Below are 20,583 nucleotides of genomic sequence, written 5' to 3' on the forward strand. Positions count from 1 at the left end.
GTTGAGCAAGGTCAGGACATGGACACGGACCACGCCTTCTGTACCAGCCACCTCATGAAGCAGGGCCAAGAGAGAAGAAGGGGTTTCTGGAAGGGTACAGTGACCTACCGGGCTAGGCAAGGGGGTGGTAAGGGTTGGTCTCCTTAAGGGAGAAATGTGGGGGAGAAAGGAGTGGGTTAGAGTGGGAGGCTGCCCCGGAATAAGATGGTGATCAGAGGTCTTGTGGGTCAGGGTCGTCAGGAAATGGGGCCTGTAACTCAGTTGGGTCAGACTCCGGCATCCACATGTCATCAAAAAATGGCAATAATGAGTCAGCAGAATTGCAGACTTGTGACCCAGAAAGGCCACCATGTGGTGCCTGTGAGTTGCCACATGGAGACCAAGATGGCAGCTGTGGCTGGCGGGAATCCCCAGCCAAAATGACTCAGCAGTAGAGTCAGGAGGGGTGGAAAGGGAGAGCTGAGAACACATGCACAGAAAAGCCTGTACGTCCAGAACCTCTGACCATTTACCTGCCCGTTTGCAAAAGTTACTGAGATCGGTCAACATTTTAAGATCTAACTACCCATCTCAGGCCACCGAGAACCATTACCCAACTCATAAGTGGGCCAGACTTTTGTGCAGAAAAATATGAGCCGCTCGGGGCACAGTTTCCCGGATGAACCTAGAGTCTGGAGATTAGCCAGACACCGCCTAGTGCAGATTGGGAGTCTATTTTAGATGGCTTTTTCCCCCCATGACCGGTCAGCGGGTGAGGACGAAAACAGGAATTTGGCTTCCCAAGATCCTGCCTCACGTCCAGAAACAGCGTGGGTGTGTTAGAGAAGGACGTCTCTGTTCCCTTTACACAACCATAGGGCAGCCTGGCTACCCTCGGAGAACTTGGGACCAAATATTTGGGTTTATTTAACAGCCATGAGCCCAAGTCCAGAAGAGGCTAAAAGCCGGAACCGGCTTATCTAAAGAAGGGGAAGCTTACCACGGTGTAGTGTTATCAGCCAGTGCTGACTGGAACCGAAGCGCTGAGAGACTGCAGAGGGGGGGCACGCTGTGGGGCTGTTGGGTGGAACTTGGGCCGGACAAGGTTTAAGATGGCCGCCAGGGCTTGGCTGGGTGGTGAGATGGCCACTGGCTTTCAGGGCAAGTATGTGGTGGGGTGAGCTGATGGGGTAAGCTGGCCACTGGCTCTCAGGCAGAGCTTGTGGCCGGGGAAGATGGCCACTGACCCTCAGGCAGAACATGTGGTTGGGGAAGTTGGCCACCGGCTCTCCCGGAGAGCGTGCAGCTGGGAAAGATGGCCACCAGCTCTCAGGCAGAGTCTGCGGCTGGGAAAGATGGCCACCGGCTCTCAGGCAGAGTCTGTGGCTGGGGAAGATGGCCACTGGCTCTCAGGAAGAGAGTGCGGGGTGGGGGAAGATAGCCACCGGCTCTCCCAGAGAGCATGCGGCTAGAGAAGATGGCCGAAGGCTCTCAGGCAAGGTGCAGGCTGGGGAAGATGGCTTATGGTCTCTGGTCTGGGCAGGCAGGAGTCGGCGGCGGTGGTCCTGGAGATGGGGGTGGGCAGGGTGGGAGTGGTCCCAGCGGATCCGAGCGCTTCAGCGGATCCAGGAGGAGGTTTCTGCCAAGGCTGTCCAGATCACGCCTTGGCAGCAGCGGCTGCAGGGAATTAAAAAAATATTTTATAATTAAATTAAATTAAAATAAAAAGCCGGGCGTGGTGGTGCACGCTTGTAATCCCAGCATTCGGGAGGTTGAGACTGGAGGATCACAGTTCGCGGACAGCCTCAGCTACTTAGTGAGGCCCTCTGCAACTCAGTGAGACCCGGTTTCAAAATAAAGAATAAAAAATAGGGAAGGGGGTGTAGCTCGGAGGTCGAATGGCCCTGGGTTCCATCCCCAGACCCACAAAAAAAAAATTAAAAAAAATTAAAAAAAAATAAAAAAGTAATCATCCCGGGTTTTGCATCAGATGTTAGGTAGGCACAGTAAAAAGACGAGAGAGAGACCAGGGTGCCCGGAAAGAATTTTAATGTTGTCCTCTCTCGGGGATAGAGCCTGGACCGCCCCTGGAGACCTGCGAGCCCCTCCGCAGCTGGACAGGAAATGCCTCTCTTTTAAAGGTTCAAGTCTTGGTGGGGCTACGCTGGGAACGTCACCCCTCTCGCAACATCGCCTGCCTCGCAGTATCGCCTGCGATATCGCCCAGCAGTCTCCTCCTCCTTTTCTAGGGTTCTGCCCCTGCGGGGAGGGACCCGACTTGTCAGCACACACCTGTAATCTCTATACTTGGGAGGCTGAAACAGGAGGATCACAGATTTGAGGACAACCTCCGAAATGCAGTGAGATTTTCAGCCACCTAGGGAAGGTGTGAAGATAAAATGCCCCCAGGAACCAATTCCCAGCAAAACACACATATGTGCATATGCAAACACACACACACACACACACACACACACACACACACACACACACAGAAGGAGGAAGAGGAAGAAAACCCACTCTTGGAGTGCTGAGCCTCACCTTAGAAGTCTGTCTTTGTTGCTGATGGGGCCGCATGGGCCAGGCGCGCCTTGGAACCACGTGCAGAGAGGGTGTCCAGCGCCACGCTGAGCCTCTGAGGACCGAGCCCCTGGCCCCTGAGACTCTAACTCCTTCGAGCACCACCCCACTGAGCTCAATCAGTTCCCCAGCTGTAAGGAAGCATTTCCTGACTTTAGTACTGGAAATGGAACCCAAGGTGTTCCACCTCCTAGCCACCCCCTCAGCCCTTCTTATTTTTATTTTGAAACAGGGTCTCGCTACACTGATGAGGCTTCCTGTGTCCATATCACCACGCTGAGCTCAGCAAAAGGCCCAGAAGGGAGTCAACTGGGAAGGAGACGTAGGTGTCTATCGTGTTGGGGCCTCTATAGAGTTCAGCCCATCACCCGAGCCCGCAGGGCTGTTCGAGACCTTGCTGGCTCCTCCCGGGCTGGTCACGGCCTCCCTCTATGTGCCAGGCCTCACGTTCCACCCACGTTAGGACTCAGCAGATGATACACGGGGTGAAAGTGGACACCTGTCCCTGCTCTCCTAAGCAGAATCCACCCAGGCCTGGAATTTGGAGATTCTAGACCTCGTTGCATTGAAAACTCCTTGAAGTCCTTAAAAATAAGATGTTTTTCCAGTCTGTCCAGGTAGTTTAGTCTACACATTTTTTCCCTTGTTCTTATGGTGGCAGTGGTGGTCACTTGTAGCTTTCTCTGTCTTCCTTGGCACACAGTTTATGACTTCTGCCCTTGTTGATTAAACTAGTTCATTATCCCCTGGAACAACTATACCAGAATTTCTTTCCTCTGTCTAAAAATTCACAATGTTTAGTTTTTTCTTCTTACATCTCTTATCTGCTACCTTAGCTGCGTACGTGAGAATTTATCTAGGGTGTGAACTCCTAAGGCGGACGTCTGGGCTGTCCACACTACAATCCACACACACCACCCACACACACCGCACACGCCAAGCCTTCCTCTATCGCCAGGCACAATCCCCAACTATCACCTTGCAGCATATAAGAGAATCCCTTTCCCCGATATCTTTTAAGTCCTTAATTTAGAACAAGCCACTATATTTTCCCAATTTGGGGGAAGCAATATTTTATTACATTGTTGTCTGAATTATGATATGTTGTCTGAATTATGATTGTTCATTTTTCTGATTATTAGTAATTTTGAGCAAATGTGTTGTGTTTCTTGGTGATTGGGATACTTTCTTTGGTAACTAGTCAGTCTATATACCCTTTGCCCAACATTCTGTGAGGTTTGGGGCCATTAATTTCTTGATTGATTTACAATTGCATATAATAAGATTAGCCTAATGTTTGCCTTGTGTTTTTCAAAGATTTTCATGGGCTACATTTTTTTGTGGTATTGGGAATTGAACTCAGAGGCATTCTTCCTCCAAAATACACCTCAAACCTATTTTATTTTTTATTTGGAAACGGAGTCTCACTAAGTTGCAGAGATAGGTCTTGAACCAATGATCGTCTTGTCTCAACCTTCAAGTATTGAGATTACAGGCACCACATTACATTTTATTTTGTTATTTTTCCTATCCGAAGAAATTTAAAATTTTATGCAATTTTCCCCTTTATGTCTTCTGGATTTTCTACCTTGCACAGATTTCTTTTTTAAAAAATTAGATTAAGCCGGGCGTGGTGGCGGACGCTTGTAATACCCGCACTTGGGAGGCTGAGACAGGAGGATCGCGCAGGTTCGAAGCCAGCCTCAGCTACTTAGTGAGGCTTTCAGCAACTTAGTGAGACCCTGTTTCCAAATAAAATATAAAAAAGGTCTGGGAGTATAGCCTGGAGGTAGAAAGCCCCTGGGTTCCACCTCCAGTACCACCAAAAAAAAAAAAAAAAAATTAGATTAAAACATTCACAGACCATAACATACACTCCTTGTACATGTAAAATTGAAGGATTTGGCAAGTTAATAAATTGTGCGTCTATCCCCACATGTAGTTTTATTAAATTTCCACACTTCCCCAAAAGTGTTCTTTCCCCTGCCCTGCCCCCTCCACACCCATAGATTGCTATTCTGTGTCTATGAATTGGTTTCTTTCTAGAAGTGGAATCACATAACACAATGTCTTCTGTGTCTGTTTTTTTTTTTATTTTTTATTGGTGCACTGTATTCATACATCATAGTGGAATACAAAAAACTTTTGTAGACATACATGCACACATCGCCCAGTCAGCCCCCACTCGATCCCCATCCCATTCCCTCCCCATCCCTCCTTCCCATGCCTGGCTTAGTGGTTGACATCTAGTATTATAGTAATTTATCCAAAATTAAAAATGATAATCTCACATAACAGTTTCATTTGTCTGATACCAAGCTTTTGATAACTTAAAGATAACATTTCAACATTTCTTTTTGCTTTCTTTCTTACCAGAGAATATCTTTTTCTTTTTTTAGGTGAAACTATCATATATTTATATATTTATTTTTCAGAAAAAAATCTATCCTAATATGGAATATGGACTCTAGATACCCAAAACGATCTCAAAAAAGAACAAAGCTAGAAGATATATATTTTCTGATTTCAAACCATATAAAGCTACAATAATTGAAACAGTGTAGTACTGTTCTAAAGGCAGATATATAGACCATTGGAGTTAAATAAAAGCCTAGAGATAAATTCTTCCCTATATTGTCAAGTTATTTTTGACAAGGTTTCCATGAACATTTGGTGGTGGAAATAATAATCTTTTAACTAAATATGGTTGAAAAATATTAATTACATGGAAAAGAATAAAATTGGACCCTTACCTAATCCCATATACAAATATTAACTCAAAATAGATAAAAGACTTAAATATAAATCTTAAGACTATAAACTTTTAGGAGAAAATCTGGGTCATAAAACCTCACAACATTGAAATTGGCAGTTACTTCTTGGATATGATTTCAATGGCACAGGCAACAGAAGAGTATACAAACTCCCTAAAAAATAAAAAAAATATTGTATGTCCAAAGACAATGTAAACAGAGTTAAGAGTTACTAATAGAATGGGATAAAATATTTCCAAATGCTATATCTGAAGGTATATTAATATTCCAACTAGAAATCCTAAAAATTAACAACAATAAAAGCAAACAATACCATTTAGAGATAGGTATAAGACTAACATAAATAATGAATCTCCACAGATAACCAATCTTAATTGTCTGTTGGATGGAAAATCTTGTTTCTCTGGTTCTGGTGTGAGTTACCTATTTCTTCTTTGTAGTTAATCTCTTTGAGTATTTTCTCTAGTGCTGGTTTTGAAGACATAAATTCCTTCAGTTTCTGTTTGTCGTGGAAGCTTCTTATTTCTCCATCTAATTTGATAGAAAGTTTTGCTGGGTAGGAAATTTTTGGCTGGAAGTTGTTTTCTTTCAGAGTTTGGAATATGTTACTCCAAGCCCTTCTGGCTCTCATGACTTGGTTTGGGAAGTCTGGAGTGATTCTACTTGGTTTGCCTCTGAATGTCACTTGGCCCTTTGTTTTTGTTGCCTTTAAGATTCTCTGCTTGGCTTCCACATTGGCCATTTTGACAATTATGTGGCGTGGGGATCCTCTTCTCCGATCCTGTCTAAAGGGAGTTCTATAAGTTTCCTGGACCTGTGTATCGACCTCTTGCTCTATGTTTGGAAAATTTTCTGCTATTACTTCTTTGAAGAGATTGTTGATCCCTTTGGTTTCACCTTCTTTTCCCTCCTCTATTCCGATTATTCTTTGGTTAGCTCTCTTAAAGTGGGCCCATATTTCTTCAATATCAGATTCCTGCTGTCAGATATTTTTCCCTAGATTAGAAACTATGCGTTCATTTTTGGAATGATCAATTTCTAAGAGCAAGATTCTGTTCTCCATGTGGTCTAATCAGTTGTTTGTACTTTGAGTTGAGGCCTTTACTTCATTAATTGCATCCTTTATCTCTTTTTGGCTCTCTCTGAGTTCTTTTTGAAGCACCTCTATTATTTCTACAGTTATTTTCCTGATTTGATCTTCTAGAAATTTCTGATTTTCTGTTTTATCGGTTTCTGATGTTGTGGGGTTGTGGGCATTCATTGCTCCAGTATTATTCCTCTTTCCCATGGTTTCGGAGGTTTGTGCCTTCTCTGGGTTCTTCCCTTGGGTCCCTATGACTTCACTTAAGGTGCTCTGGATCTCAAGTCAGTAGTATCTCTGACCCCACTACTCCTTTACTGGGTTGTATCACAGAGTCTCCGACCCAGAGAGTCGATAGAGGCTGCTTTAGACCATGGGGGGTGCCAGGTTGCACGTTCTCCTATGGTGTGATATCTCTGCCACCGCCACTCCCCCACTGGGTCAAGTCCCAGGGAGTACAGTACTGGGATTTCTCCTCTGTTGCCCGCAATTTGACTCACTGTTCTTGAGTACGCAGATGTAGCTGTACTGGACTCCGTGAATTCGCTGCTGCTGCCGCGGTGGCAATATGGTGCCCTCATTTTTGGATTGATCGTCTTCTAACAGCGAGATTCTATTCTCCATGTGGTCTAATCGGTTGTTTGTACTTTGAATTGAGGCCTTTACTTCATTAATTGCATCCTTTATCTCTTTTTGGCTCTCTCTGAATTCTTTTCGAAACACCTCTATTATTTCTACAGTTATTTTCCTGATTTGATCTTCTATAAATCTCTGAATTTCTGTTTTATCAGGTTCTGATGTTGTGGGGTTGTGGGCATTCATTGCTCCATTGTTATTCCTCTTTCCCATGATTTCGGAAGTTTGTGCCTTCTCTGGGTTCTTCCCTTGGGTCACTATGCCTTCACTTAAGGTGCTCTGGTTCTCGAGTCTGTGGTATCTCAGTCCCCACTACTCCTTTACTGGGTTGTATCGCAGAGTCTCAGACCCAGGGAGTTGATAGAGGCTGCTTTAGACTATGGGGGGTGCCAGGGTGAGCGTTCTCCTATGATGTCATATCTCTGCCACTGCCACTCCCCCACTGGGTCAAGTCCCTGGGAGTCTGTACTGGGATTTCTCCTCTGGGGTCCATAATTTGACTGACTGTTGTTGAGTACACAGATGGAACTGTAGTGGACTGGATGAATTCGCTGCTGCTGCCCCCGGTGGCAATATGGCGCCTCTGCCACATCCTCGGCTGTGAGGCTGGCGTATTTCTTCTCTGGTTTTGAGCTCCGCTCTGAGTCCCTTGGCTCACTGTCCGCCGCTCCTCTCTGGAGCCTGGTGGGCTGTTGAGTGCGTTGGTCTGGAGCCATCCGGTGAGCTCGCCGCTGCCACTGGCAGTAAGGCGCTGCTGCCGCGTCCTCAGGGGTGAGGCCGGTGTATCTCCTCTGTGGCTCTGAGCTCCGTTCTGAGTCCCCCTTCTCTCTGGAGCCTGGTGATTTTTTTGTTTCTCTGGTGATGGTGTTTTCTGGCTATAAAAGGCGCTGATTTTGTGGTAATGGAGATTGGTTGTTAGCGGGGCTCTTAAGCCCCGCTTTTCTCGGTCGCCATCTTCCCGGAAGTCACTGTGTCTGGTTTTTTCACTCAGTATAATTCTTTTGCAGTTCCCCAGTTTTGTACCATGTATCACCATTTCATTCCTTTTTGTTGGGTTGTAGGACATCACTGGTGAATTGTCTTACTCTGTATGGGTGTAACACACTGTTTATCCCTTTACTAGCTGTTGGGTATTTGGGTCGATTCCAATTTAGGGCTATTATGGTGAACACTGCTTTGAACCTTAGCAAAGCTCTTTTTGTTGGTGTGAGGACTAGGGACTGAACCCAGGGGCATTCTACCTCCAAGCTACACCCTTTTCACTTTTATTTTGAAACAGGGTCTTGCTAAGTGGCTGAGGCTGACCTTGAAACTGAGATCCTCCTGTCTCCGCCCCCAAGTACTGGGATTACAGGTGTGCGCCACCACGGGCGACTCCCACAGATCTCTTTCTGAGGATGCTTTGATTTCTCAAGGGAAGATGGCAAGGAGTGAAAATGCTGGGTTAGAGCAAGTGGGTTTTTAATTTTTACAAAATTGCCATTTGTTACCCATGCCTACCAACAAAACCTCAGAGAAGTCTTTCATCTTTAGAGACGTTTTACCCTCAACATTTACAGTACTGAGAACTATAGTGATGTAGATAGGAGCATGTGCTCCTAATTTTACACTTCCTTTTCTGTTTAGATTTTTATTCACCAGGGAGGACTCCTGTTGAAAGAATGAGTGTGGAATGGGTTCTACCAACAACGCGAGTGTCTCTATTTATCTGTGTCTGGAGTCTAAGTCTAGCCTTAGATCACCTAGTGTACGCAGTCACCAATGAATATCTACCAATGAGATGCAAATCCCTGTTGCATTGCAGTGCAATCCTACTTTCTCTTTTCTACTTATTCAAAATATGTCTATTAAAATAGGTGTATGTTGGCTGGCGTGGTGGCACAAGCTTATAATCCCAGCATTCGGGAGACAGAGACCGGAGGATCATGGTTCACGGACAGCCTGAGCTACTTAGCAAGGCTCCTTGCAACTCACTGAGACCCTGTTTCAAAATAAAGAATAAGGGCCAGGCGTGGTGGCGCACGCTTGTAATCCCCGCACTTGGGAGGCTGAGGCAGGAGGATCCCACAGGTTTGAAGCCAGCCTCTGCTACTTAGTGAGGCCCTCAGCAACTTAGTGAGACCCTGTTTCCAAATAAAATTTAAATAGGTCTGGGAGTATAGCCTGGAAGTAAAATAGCCCCTTGGTTCCAACCCCAGTACCACACACACACACACACACACACACAAAGAAAGAAAGAAAGAAAGAAAGAAAGAAAGAATAAAAAATAGGGCTGGGTGTGTAGCCCAGAGGTACAGTGCCCCTGGGCTCCATTCCCAGTACAGAAAATAAAATAGGTATATGTCTTGTATCTTGTAGATTTGTTATGTTTTTTTAAAATTCCATTGAAAACATTTTCCCTGCAAAATTACATATGAGTACATTAATTCTCAAAACAAAGAACCTTTTTGCTTATTTTTGTTTGTTAATAGTTAATGGCTAGAACTCAATATTCAACAATTTTTTTTTCTTTTTTGATACCAGAGATGCAACCCAGGGGCATTCCACCTGCAAGCTACACTTCCAGCCCTTCTCACTTTGAAGCAGGGTCTTGCTATGCTGTTGAGGGTCTCCCTAACTTAGAGAGGCTGGCCTCAAACCTGCTATTCTCCTGCCTCAGCCTCCTGAGTACCAGGATTACAGGTGTGCACCACTGCGCCCAGCTCCCATTTTTATTACTTCTCCTTTGAAACAATATGAAGTGGAAGATTCCTCACTCCATGTTTATTTGAGAAAAACATAATAAAATACTTTGATACAAGGTGAGTCGAGACACAGGGGAGGGAGTAAGTCCTGAATACGAAGAGCCCAGTAGAGTAGGGACAGGAGGTCCTGTGGTCTGTTCTGTGGTTTCCAGGTTGGGTCAGGCCAAGGAAGCAACCGGCAGGGACGTTCTTCAGGGTCACAGGACAGGAGGAGGCAGCCCTGAGCCCGCGCTGTCTCTGGGGGATCGAGGGCCAAGCAGGACAGGCAGCCGCCAGGCCCTTCCTTAGTCTTGTTTCCATCACTTCAGCTCAGGAGTCCTGCAGGAGACAGGGCAGTGGTGTCTGCACACGCAGCTCTGCGAGGGCACCCATCCCCTCCGGGGCCCTCGTGCTGGCACTGCAGGGAGAGGAGAACGGACTCCCATGTCTCCCTGAGCCACTGCTCCTGCAGAGCTCAGCCTTCTGTTTATTTTTAAGCACATTTAGTGGCGCAAGGTCGTATCCATCATAATGCAGATCAGAATGACAGTGACGCCCATGCACATGGTGCCCGGAGAGCTCCCCGCTCCCTCCTTCCCTCACAGGATACTGAGGTGGGCACTGGAGGCTCACACACGCACAAACATCAACGGAAGAGCTTTCTACATTAATTCTCCCTCCATCCCCACCTTCCCCTAGTCACCTCCTCCCTCCTGGGCCTCCTCCCATCATCTGCAGTCCTCTGGTACCTCATTACTCCAGCTCTCCACCCCCCTCCCCTAGTCACCTCCTCCCTCCTGGGCCTCCTCCCATCATCTGCAGTCCTCTGTACCTCATTACTCCAGCTCTCCACCCCCCCTAGTCACCTCCTCCCTCCTGGGCCTCCTCCCATCATCTGCAGTCCTCTGTACCTCATTACTCCAGCTCTCCACCCCCCTCCCCTAGTCACCTCCTCCCTCCTGGGCCTCCTCCCATCATCTGCAGTCCTCTGTACCTCATTACTCCAGCTCTCCACCCACCTCCCCTAGTCACCTCCTCCCTCCTGGGCCTCCTCCCATCATCTGCAGTCCTCTGTACCTCATTACTCCAGCTCTCCACCCACCTCCCCTAGTCACCTCCTCCCTCCTGGGCCTCCTCCCCATCATCTGCAGTCCTCTGTACCTCATTACTCCAGCTCTCCACCCCCCCCCCAGTCACCTCCTCCCTCCTGGGCCTCCTCCCCTTCATCTGCAGTCCTCTGTACCTCATTACTCCAGCTCTCCACCCCCCTCCCCTAGTCACCTCCTCCCTCCTGAGCCTCCTCCCATCATCTGCAGTCCTCTGTACCTCATTACTCCAGCTCTCCACCCCCCCCAGTCACCTCCTCCCTCCTGGGCCTCCTCCCCTTCATCTGCAGTCCTCTGTACCTCATTACTCCAGCTCTCCACCCCCCTCCCCTCGTCACCTCCTCCCTCCTGAGCCTCCTCCCATCATCTGCAGTCCTCTGTACCTCATTACTCCAGCTCTCCACCCCCCTCCCCTAGTCACCTTCTCCCTTCTGGGCCTCCTCCCATCATCTGCAGTCCTCTGTACCTCATTACTCCAGCTCCCCATAGGGGACCACACAGGACCCTCACTTCCCCTGACTGGCTCTTCTCACTTGACATATGTTCTCAGCCCATCCATTTTCCTGCAATCATATAACTTTGCTCTTTATTGCTGAGTAAAATTCCATGGTGTGTATATTCCATAATTTTGCAATCCCTTCGTCTGCTGATGAACACCTAGGTTGGTTCCATACATCGGCTACCAAGAATTGGAGCAGAGCCATACTCGCATGGGGGAAGACAGTTGAAGGCACACGGCCTGATCAGATAATGGACCCAAAGCCTTCCTCTGTTTTTTGGTCTCAGGTGCTGTCCCCTCTACCTTATGTTGTAGAGAAAGCAAATCTATCTGTAAAATAGGACTAAAGGTCATTACCTATTGGCTGAGGTCCAGAGTGTTCTGTGAAACAGGAGGGAAGACACAGGCTTTAAAACACGGAGGCAAAACTGCCCGACCCTCCCGTCCCCAGCCTCGCCCCTGCCACTGAGACTTCTCTGACACCCCCGCCCGCAGCAGCCAGGGCACAGGGAGCAGAACCCAGAGCCTGTGCCCGGGAAGCTCCGGCGCACGCCCAGTGTGCAGCGGCTCCTCGCTGGCCCCAGACTCTCAACCAGGACCTCGAGGCTAACCCATCTCTCGCCATAGACCCACTGCCCCTTGGACTCCAGCGCAGCACCACAGGCCACTGATTGGTGAGTTTCAGAAAGCTGAGGCCCCTGTAGAAGGAAAGCCTTCCCACGGCGCACTGGCATCCTGAGAACCACCTTCAGCAACGCCCTGCTTCTCCCCCAGAAAAGGCATGGAGAGTCCTGGCTGCCAAGCTCACCCTTCTGGCTCCTGCAGTGGATGAGGAGCCCGGCCCCGAGGAAGAGCAGCCCCAGCACGAGGCCCCCGACTCCACTCAGCACCTTGCTCTGGGCGGACGCCGACTGTGGCCCTGAGGGAAGAAGCCGGGGTCATGAACTCACCCGAAACACCGTCTCTCCCTGAGGCCCGGGCGCTCAGCACTCTGAGCTGGAGCAAAGCCACAGGAGGAGGCGGGCGGCGACCTGCAGTCAAGACCCCTGAGTAGCCACGGGTTCCTGCTTAGCTCACGTAAACACCAGGCTCGGGATAGCGCCTGGCCACGCGGCGCCTAGCGCTCCAGCCTGTCTTGACGGAAGAGCTAAAGGACAGGGCTGGGACGCCATGGGCCTCCCGTCCTGATTTTCATCCATTATCGAGAGAAACAGTAACTTAGAGAATGATGCGGACACTCCACACACAAACACATATGCGCCCCCACTTTCCCAAATTGTGTACCCCAGAGGGGAGGAAGGCCCCTGTCCTCAGATCACAGCAGACGCCAGACCAGCCACAGCGGAAGCTCGAGTGCAGTGGGAGACAGGGTCTGCAGCCATCATGGGGACCACAGCCGGGATGTCAGGGACGGCTCCCTGCGTGACGGCCCCTCCCATGACAGGTGGCCGCCACTGCTCCCCCAGTGGGAGGGGGTTTGCAGAAACTATCTAGGCCACCAACGTGACGTGCACCAAAGGAGAGGGGACCCAGAGTGAAGGAAATACGGTTATGGAGGAGAGGCCTGGCCCTCGGGGTAAACTGAGTCACTTCTCGCTGGTGGACTGCCGAGGTCAGGAGGCGTGTACTCACTCCACTCCACGGTGATGGGGCTCGGCCTGCTGGGGTGCTCCACCCGGCAGCTGTAGACCTCTCCGCTCTGAGGAACCGTCTCCAGCATCACCAGGGTCTGGAAGGTCCAGTCTCCATTCTGGACCAGGCCCGTGGACACGACGCCGGCCTCCTCCTCGCGGCCATTCCGGAACCACCTGACTTCAATGCGGCCTGGGTAGAAGCCGCTCACGGCGCACACCAGGAGGTTGTGGTGCTGCAGGGGCTCCGTCCTTGTGGGGTACACGCTCACCCTGGGCTCCACTGGGGAGACGTGGTGGAGGGGTTAGGGGCAGGGGAGGAATCTCCTGGGGGCTGAATCCTACACCAAGGAACGATTGCATCTGAATTTCCCCTCCCCAGGTGTCTATCATTTGTCACAAGCAGGTCTCCTCTATGGCCAGCCTCCTGATGGCCACTCCCACCTTGCGCCTCTCTCCTCAGGGCCCACCAAGGACCAAGGATGCCCTGCCCATCGCGTCTTCCCCAGTCCCTTTGGGCTCCCCATCACCTGCACGTACACCCTTCAGACCTGTGCACTCGCGCTCTCCCTGTCCATCAGCACACACATGTAGCACACGTACTTGTAACCAATGCTGGCTCAGGAATCCGCATACTCAGCAGGGAGGACAGAGGGCTCTGGCAGGCACTGGGGCACACCTGCTGCCTCCCCTTGGCCGCCCAGGGCCCCGCGCTCACCTCTCCGCCCGACCGTGAAGCTCTCGATGACCTGGTAGTTGTGTTTGCAGTATGCGTCCACCTGGGCCCGCTTCTGCTCCAGGAGGTCCTCCTGGCTGTTCCAGTACTGGGCCTCAGGCCGCCCCAGCTCGCTCACTGCCTGGTACACCCCCGCATGGCTGTCGAAGCGCAGGTGCTCCTCCCGGTTGTAGATGTGTCTCTCTAGGAACTGTACCTGCTCCGTCCCATTAGAGAAATGACACTCACTCTTCATCTGCTGCAGGAAACGTGCTGTGGAGACAGAGAGCATCCATTCCCCTGCAAGAGGGGCCTCCTGGGAAAAGATGCCGGCGATGTCCACCATGGGCACAAAAGGTCCTGAGTGATGGGGATTGAGCCAGTACTGATTGCTAGCAAGGGTGATACTAACTGCTAATAAGAATAAGCTGTACTTCAGCAAAACAATAAAATCCTTTGTATTGTCTCCAGGCTGTCAGCCAAAAGCCGGCCGAGGCCGACCGTGTCGGCTAAAAGCTGGTGTTAGACAGGGCTGGACTGCTGAAAGCTGGCTGTTAGCCGGAGGCCAGAATGTTACAGAAACTAAGGTAAGATGCAGCACACTGAATGCTGGAAATCACAGACATCTGCACGTAGAAGGAAAGAGTTATGCAGACCCTCACCAACGTTTAGAGCAAGTTAAAGATGAAAGAGCAAGCTACACCGACCCAGTATCGATTACTCATAACGCAAAATAGTAACGCCTTAAAGCCTCGATACTTTATTTTTTAAGATGATGATGATGATTTTGCAGTACTGGGGATGGAACCCAGGAGCACTGTACCTCCGAGCAACACGTCCAGCCCTATTTTATTTATTTTTATTTATTTATTTTTTTGTGGTGCTAGGGATGAAATCCAGTGGCCTTCTACCTCTGGGCTACACTCCCAGACCTATTTTATACTTTATTTGGAAACAGGGTCTCACTAAGTTGCTGAGGTTGGCTTCGAACCTGTGTGATCCTCCTGTCTCCGCCTCCCAAGCGCTGGGATTACAAGCGTGTGCCACCACACCCGGCTTAAAGCATCTATACTTTGAAAGGCGATATTCCTATTTCTTTCTTTTCCTATATTACAAAACAGGCTTTCAACATAGAAAGTAACTGATAGCAGAGAGAGATAAGGGATGCTGAGACTTACCAAAGACACAGATGGACAGTACAGGCCTTGAACTTTAAGAGGAAAAATGAACAAAGAAAATATAGACTTCTACCACGTAGCCCGACCTTGCTAACTCAGTGACGCGTTCCGATCAGTGATGCCATGCCTGTCTACCCCTGTGAGGATGGACGGAGAAGGCTAACTCAAAGGGCTCACACAGCAGAGATAACCGGCGGCCTGTGCCTGCTTCTGGTGGGAAAGAAGCCTATGGGGCAGGACAGGATGGGCAAGATGATAAATCCCATGAAAAGTGCCAAGACATCCTGCTGCCTCGGCATCTATGTGTTGAGACCCCACTCCACATAGTTAATCTGGCAAAAAAGCCCCGAGAAGGAGGTATCGTCTCTGGCCAAAGAACCCCCCACTTTTAGATACCCTTCACTATTATTCCTTTTAACTTTCTACACGAATTGCTCCAGTGATGTGAAATTAGGACTATGAAATTGAGTCCGTGGAAATAAACTCTCTAATAATTTGTCTAAACATCCTTGGCTTTGCTCAATAGTAATGAAAAAACTGGCCAGAACTCAGATGCTGTGATAAGCATTCCAGCTGCAGCAATCACAAAGGGTCTCCGACCCTCACTCCTATCACTAGGTTAAGCTATTAACTCCGGTAACCGGTAGCTCAGTTTAAGGAAACTTTGTTTACCCTTGAGATCCTGCCTAGAGACAGAGAAGATAAAACTTTGTGTGTGACTTCGAAGCAATTTAGTTGATGAACAACTTAGTTGCCCAAATACAATAGAGCCAAGGAAAAAGATTGTTGACTTTTACGCCCAGTGTAAATATTCCTGAAGACAGAGAGACTGACCGCATGGTTAGAAATGAATATGACAAAATAAAGGACAGATGTTCTAAATATATATGTATGAAGGAAAGGAAATACCGTAAGAGTAAAAAAGGCATTTTTGCATGAAGAAGAGCTTATCATAAGAAAGTTCCAACTGGGAAAGAAAGGAATTAGAAGGTTAAGAGCAGGTTGCAGAGGGCTTGTGACAGGGAAATGGATTATTAAAGATGGATAGACTTTTAATAGGCTTGTTGTCTAAAGAAGAGTGTTCAGCAGTTAAGGAAATACATCTGACAATTAAAACCAAGAACTTTGTGGTGTTGTTTGTGGTACTTTGTCTGCCAAACTGTGTTGTGAGTTTGCTTAAGCTTTCAGATTTAGAAGGTAAAATGCCAACACCTGGAGAAACTCTATCACATCCACCTGAATCACCACATCTCCCCACACTTGCTATATGGAACTGAGCACAAAAGATGGAAAGTTCCAGGAAAGTTAAAGAAGATTCCCCGAGAAGCCTCCAAGCCTTGGGTGTGCCCGTTTTCTTCTGAAAGATTGCCCTTTGGAACTGCTTGTCTGCAAGATCTGGGAGAGAGCCGGAGTTAATCCCTTGAAAGCCAAAAGCCAGCTGAAAACCGGACTAGTTTTTTTTACCTCTGTTTACGTGTCATTCACTATTGTTTCACAGTGATTACATTCACTTCCTCTCCTCTTACTATTAACTTTACTGGTGAAGGGTATAAATTTCTTGGAGTTTTTGTAATAAAGTGTCATTGGCTCAAGAAGCCTTTGTCCGCCTCAGATTCTTTCCAAAGCGTCGTACCTAAAAAACTTAGGGAATTCATAGAGGGGAAAGAATCGCTGCAGATAAGTTTCTGCAGGACATCACCTGCCTTTTGCCCTATCTTTCTGAGGCTCCCGACCGCGAGTGGACTTGCCCCCTACAGGACTGAGCCCATCGGCAACAGAAAAGGTTTTTACTTTTTTATTATCTTTATAGCATAAGAATGGGATTTGAAGTTGGTACAATCAGTATAAAGATCAGTGTGGAGGTTTCTCAAAGACTGGGAATGGAGCCACCATAGGATGCAGGTTTACCCCTCCTCAGCGTCTTTCCAAAAGAATTTTAAGTCAGAATCCTACAGTGACACCCGCGTATCTACGTTTACAGCAGCTCATTTTACAATAGCCAACTGTGGCACCAACCAAGGTGTCCATCAGCAGATGACTGGATAAAGAAAATGTGGAAGATACACAGAACGTGGAATTTTACTCAGCATAGAGAGGAAATGATGTCATCTGCAGGAAAATTAATGGAACCAGAGATGTTATGCTAAGTGAGCTCAGCCAGTCTCAGGACGCCAAGGGTTAGGTTTTCTCTCAGATGGAGAAGCTCAGAAGAGAATAGAAACACAGGGGACTTTACACAGATGAGGGGAGACGGGCGACATGGAGGGAGGGTGGGGAGGAAGGTGAGGAGGCAAAGGAGGAGGTGTGATGGAGGAGACAGTTCAGAGAAGGCTGCGTCTGTCCATGAAGCATAACTACCAATCTTGCTAACGTGGGTGGGTGGGGAGGGGTGGGAGGCAGAGAAACACACCAAGTGCTGTGCGTGTGCATGTGTGTGTGTGTGTGTGTGTGTGTGTGTGTGTGTGTCTGTGTGTCTGTGTGTGTATGTGTGTGTGACTTCTAACTTCACTATGATGTGTGATCACAAAGCACCAATAACAGTATTTTTAAAAGACTGGGATTTCATAGGCGAGAGTGTAGAAATATTTATGTGCTTACTGCTCATCATTCTCACTGAAAGTGTTCAGCAATTAATTGGGAAAGGAACAATTAACTCTAAAATTCAAAATCCTCTCAGCCAGTGTGGTGGCGCACACTTGCAATCCCAGTACTTGGGAGGCCGAGCCGGGAGGCCGAGTCCTGGGATTACAGGTGTGTAATGGAGCCTGGAGCCCTTTGGGTTCTGGAGTCCACACCTGCACATGTTTTTAAATGCTGAGCTATGACAGAAGGGCTGCTGGAACGTATGGGCTCACAAAGTCCACACGGCTCCATGGTGCAGCGACAAGACTGTTTTCTTTGCCACTCTTTTCTCACCACGAGGGTAGTACCCGGTGTCTTCTCAGTCACTAACAGATCCTGGTTGTGTGTCTTGCTGGTGACGGAGCGTCCGTCTGGTCCTTGAGTCCTCGCTCTTCTCCTCAGCCCCTTTCGTCTGTTCCTTTGGGTCCCCAGGCCCTGAGCAATGACCTTCCCCGAGGCCAGCCACACGCAACGGTCCTCTATGCGGCCTCACTACCAGCTCCTACTCTCTCCAGACACCCCAACCCGCTTCTCACCTGAATTCTCCACTCACTGCAAAGATCACACCCACTGAGCCCAGAGGTGCTAAGCAGGTGCTCTCCATGAGCTCTACCTCCAGTCCACTTAAGGAGGACATTTATTTCTAGCCCCTAACTTCAAACCCTGCCTCCCTTCTCAGAAAATGGCACCATCATCCACCTAGTTGTTAAAAACCTCAGGGTTACACTTGACTTTCTCCCTCTCCCTTATGTTTAATCTATTAATTTATATAAAATCAGCCCTTAACTATCCAGTTTATCTTCGTCACCATCTTCATCACAACCGCATTAAATGAGGCTACAAACTTGTCCTCACTGGGGAATTCTACTGAGCTCCTAGAGTCCCCCGCTACACACGTGAATTCCAGCAGTCCAGTCTCCGCGGAGGAGCTAGAATTACTATCATCATCACCAGCAGCAGTAGTACTAGTTGCATTGAGAATTGAAACCAGGGCCATTCTGCCTTCAAGTTATACTCCCAGCCCCCCCTTTTTTTTTTTAAATTTGAAACAGGATCTCACTAAGTTGCTGAGGGCCTGGCTAAGCTGCAGAGGCTGGCCTTGAACCTGTGACCCTCTTGCTACATCCTCAGAGGCAGCAACACTGCAGGTCCCGTTGAGGACATGGCACAGGATCTTCTGGGAGGGTCCCTTCCTGTTCCTTTTCACCCTCCCTAATACTTTCAGATAACCAATCAACTTGAATAGTTGACTATCTTTTATTTAAAATAGAATAGAATAAATAGGCACAGGGCACATGCTTGTAATTCCAATACTCGGGAGGCTGAGACAGGAGGATCGCAGGTTTAAGGCCAGTCAGCAACTTAGTGAGAACTTGCTTCAAAATTAAATACTAAAATTAAATAAAAAGTTCTAGGAATGCAACGCAGAGGTAGAATGCCCTTAGGTTCAATTTCCAGTAACACACACATACACACACACACACACACACACACACACACACACACGTACCACACAGAATCTTACTCAGCTATAAAGAAGAACAAAGTTATGTCATTTGCAGAAAACTGAAGACTAGTATGCAGAGTGCGAGTGGCTGGTCTCAGGAAGTCAAGGATGGTGTGTTTTTTTATCTGTGGAATGTAGAGAGAAATTAGGAAGCTTAAACTTTAAGCCATGCAGAGAAAGAGACCTGTAGAGTAGAAGAAAAGGGAGAAGAAAGGGAGCTGGGGAGAGGAAAAGAAAGAGTGAAGAAGGAAACAGCTCAAACAATTTTATGGCAAGCCGGGAGTGGTGGGCACGCTTGTAATCCCAGCATTCAGGAGGCTGAGACAGGAGGATGGTTCAAGGACAGACTCAGCTACTTAGTGAGGCCCTCTGCAACTCAGACCTTGTTTCAAGGTAAAGAATAAAAAATAAACATAGAACTGGAAGTGCAGCTAGAAGGTAGAATGTCCCTGGATTCCATTCCCAGTACCACACAAAATAATAATAATTAAAAATGATGATGATGATGATGATGATAATAATAATAATAATAATAATAATAATAATAAATAATTCTATGGCAATGTGTGGAGGCCCGACACAAGTCTCACCCACTCGTGTGGGGAGGGGGAGCAGGTGGGATGTGAACAGAAACACACAAAGAGCCTTGCACGCGAGTGTTTTTAATACACAGAACCTCACTATGACGTACAGTGGCCTTGCACTAATAAAAAGATTTCTAAAATAGAACAGAATTGTACATATAAAGTAGACATGCACATAGGAGGTTCTCTTTTTTTTTTTAAGAATGATGGTTCCTGTTTCTGGAATAATTTAATCTAATAAAACTGCTTCCTGGGGAGTTTCTTTAACATCATTGTTTCTAAGTCCTCTCAAGGCCTGGGGCAAGCCTGCAGGCTTCCTGGAGGTATCTGGGAAGGAATCGCGTACACAGGGCGGCCTCTCACACAGGTCTCGACAGCAAGTACCAAAGTACCAGGCTCTGTTTTTGTGGAAATAGTTTGGAACCCACGTGATGAAGACCGGGGTGGGGAAGCAGCAAGAAAACGTCACAAGTTTTAAGGGGCTTAGCCTGGACAATGAGGACTTGGCCCCCTCCCCACCCATGGGAGCTCAGCGCCGAGTGTCCACTTACGGCGGGTGTCGCTGGCCACGGCCGGGAGAGGGCTGAGCGCCATCAGTGTCACCGTCAGAGCTGCCACGTAGGAGCCTCCGGGGAGCCACAGACACGCCATGCTGGGGGGCAGAAGGACTGGACCTGAGAGGAGCAGACGAGACTCACTCAGAGAGAACCTGCTCCCTCTCCAGCCAGGTCCCGCACCAGAGGAACCAAGGTATTCGTTTCTGTGATGCTGGGTTGGTTAAGCTCAGAGTAGAACAGCCAATCAGCATCCAGGATGAGTAGCATCAGCAGTTGCTAGGCAGAGACACAGTCTGAAGGTCCTCTTGTGCAATTTGGCATTTCCTTCATTAAAAGGATGCTTTTATTTCTTGTGCTGAGCGTTTGGTCCAGTGGCATCTGCAACACTAACTGAGCCACGGTGGTGAGCCA

General features: G+C 48.3%; 1 protein-coding gene across 1 annotated transcript; it reads right to left on the reverse strand.

Annotated features, from left to right (window-relative positions):
• Nucleotides 1-994: 994 nt before the first annotated feature.
• On the reverse strand, nucleotides 995-20,266 carry LOC308273311 (HLA class II histocompatibility antigen, DR beta 5 chain-like; the record flags this gene model as incomplete). Its single annotated transcript, XM_080710392.1, has 6 exons — nucleotides 995-1,132; nucleotides 1,227-1,285; nucleotides 12,187-12,297; nucleotides 13,011-13,292; nucleotides 13,728-13,997; nucleotides 20,167-20,266. The coding sequence occupies 6 exons, from the start codon at nucleotides 20,264-20,266 to the stop codon at nucleotides 995-997; spliced, it is 960 nt and encodes a 319-aa protein (XP_080566518.1).
• Nucleotides 20,267-20,583: the final 317 nt, after the last annotated feature.

Source organism: Muscardinus avellanarius (assembly GCF_963383645.1).
Source record: "Muscardinus avellanarius genome assembly, chromosome: 14".
In the NCBI taxonomy this organism is placed as follows: domain Eukaryota; kingdom Metazoa; phylum Chordata; class Mammalia; order Rodentia; family Gliridae; genus Muscardinus; species Muscardinus avellanarius.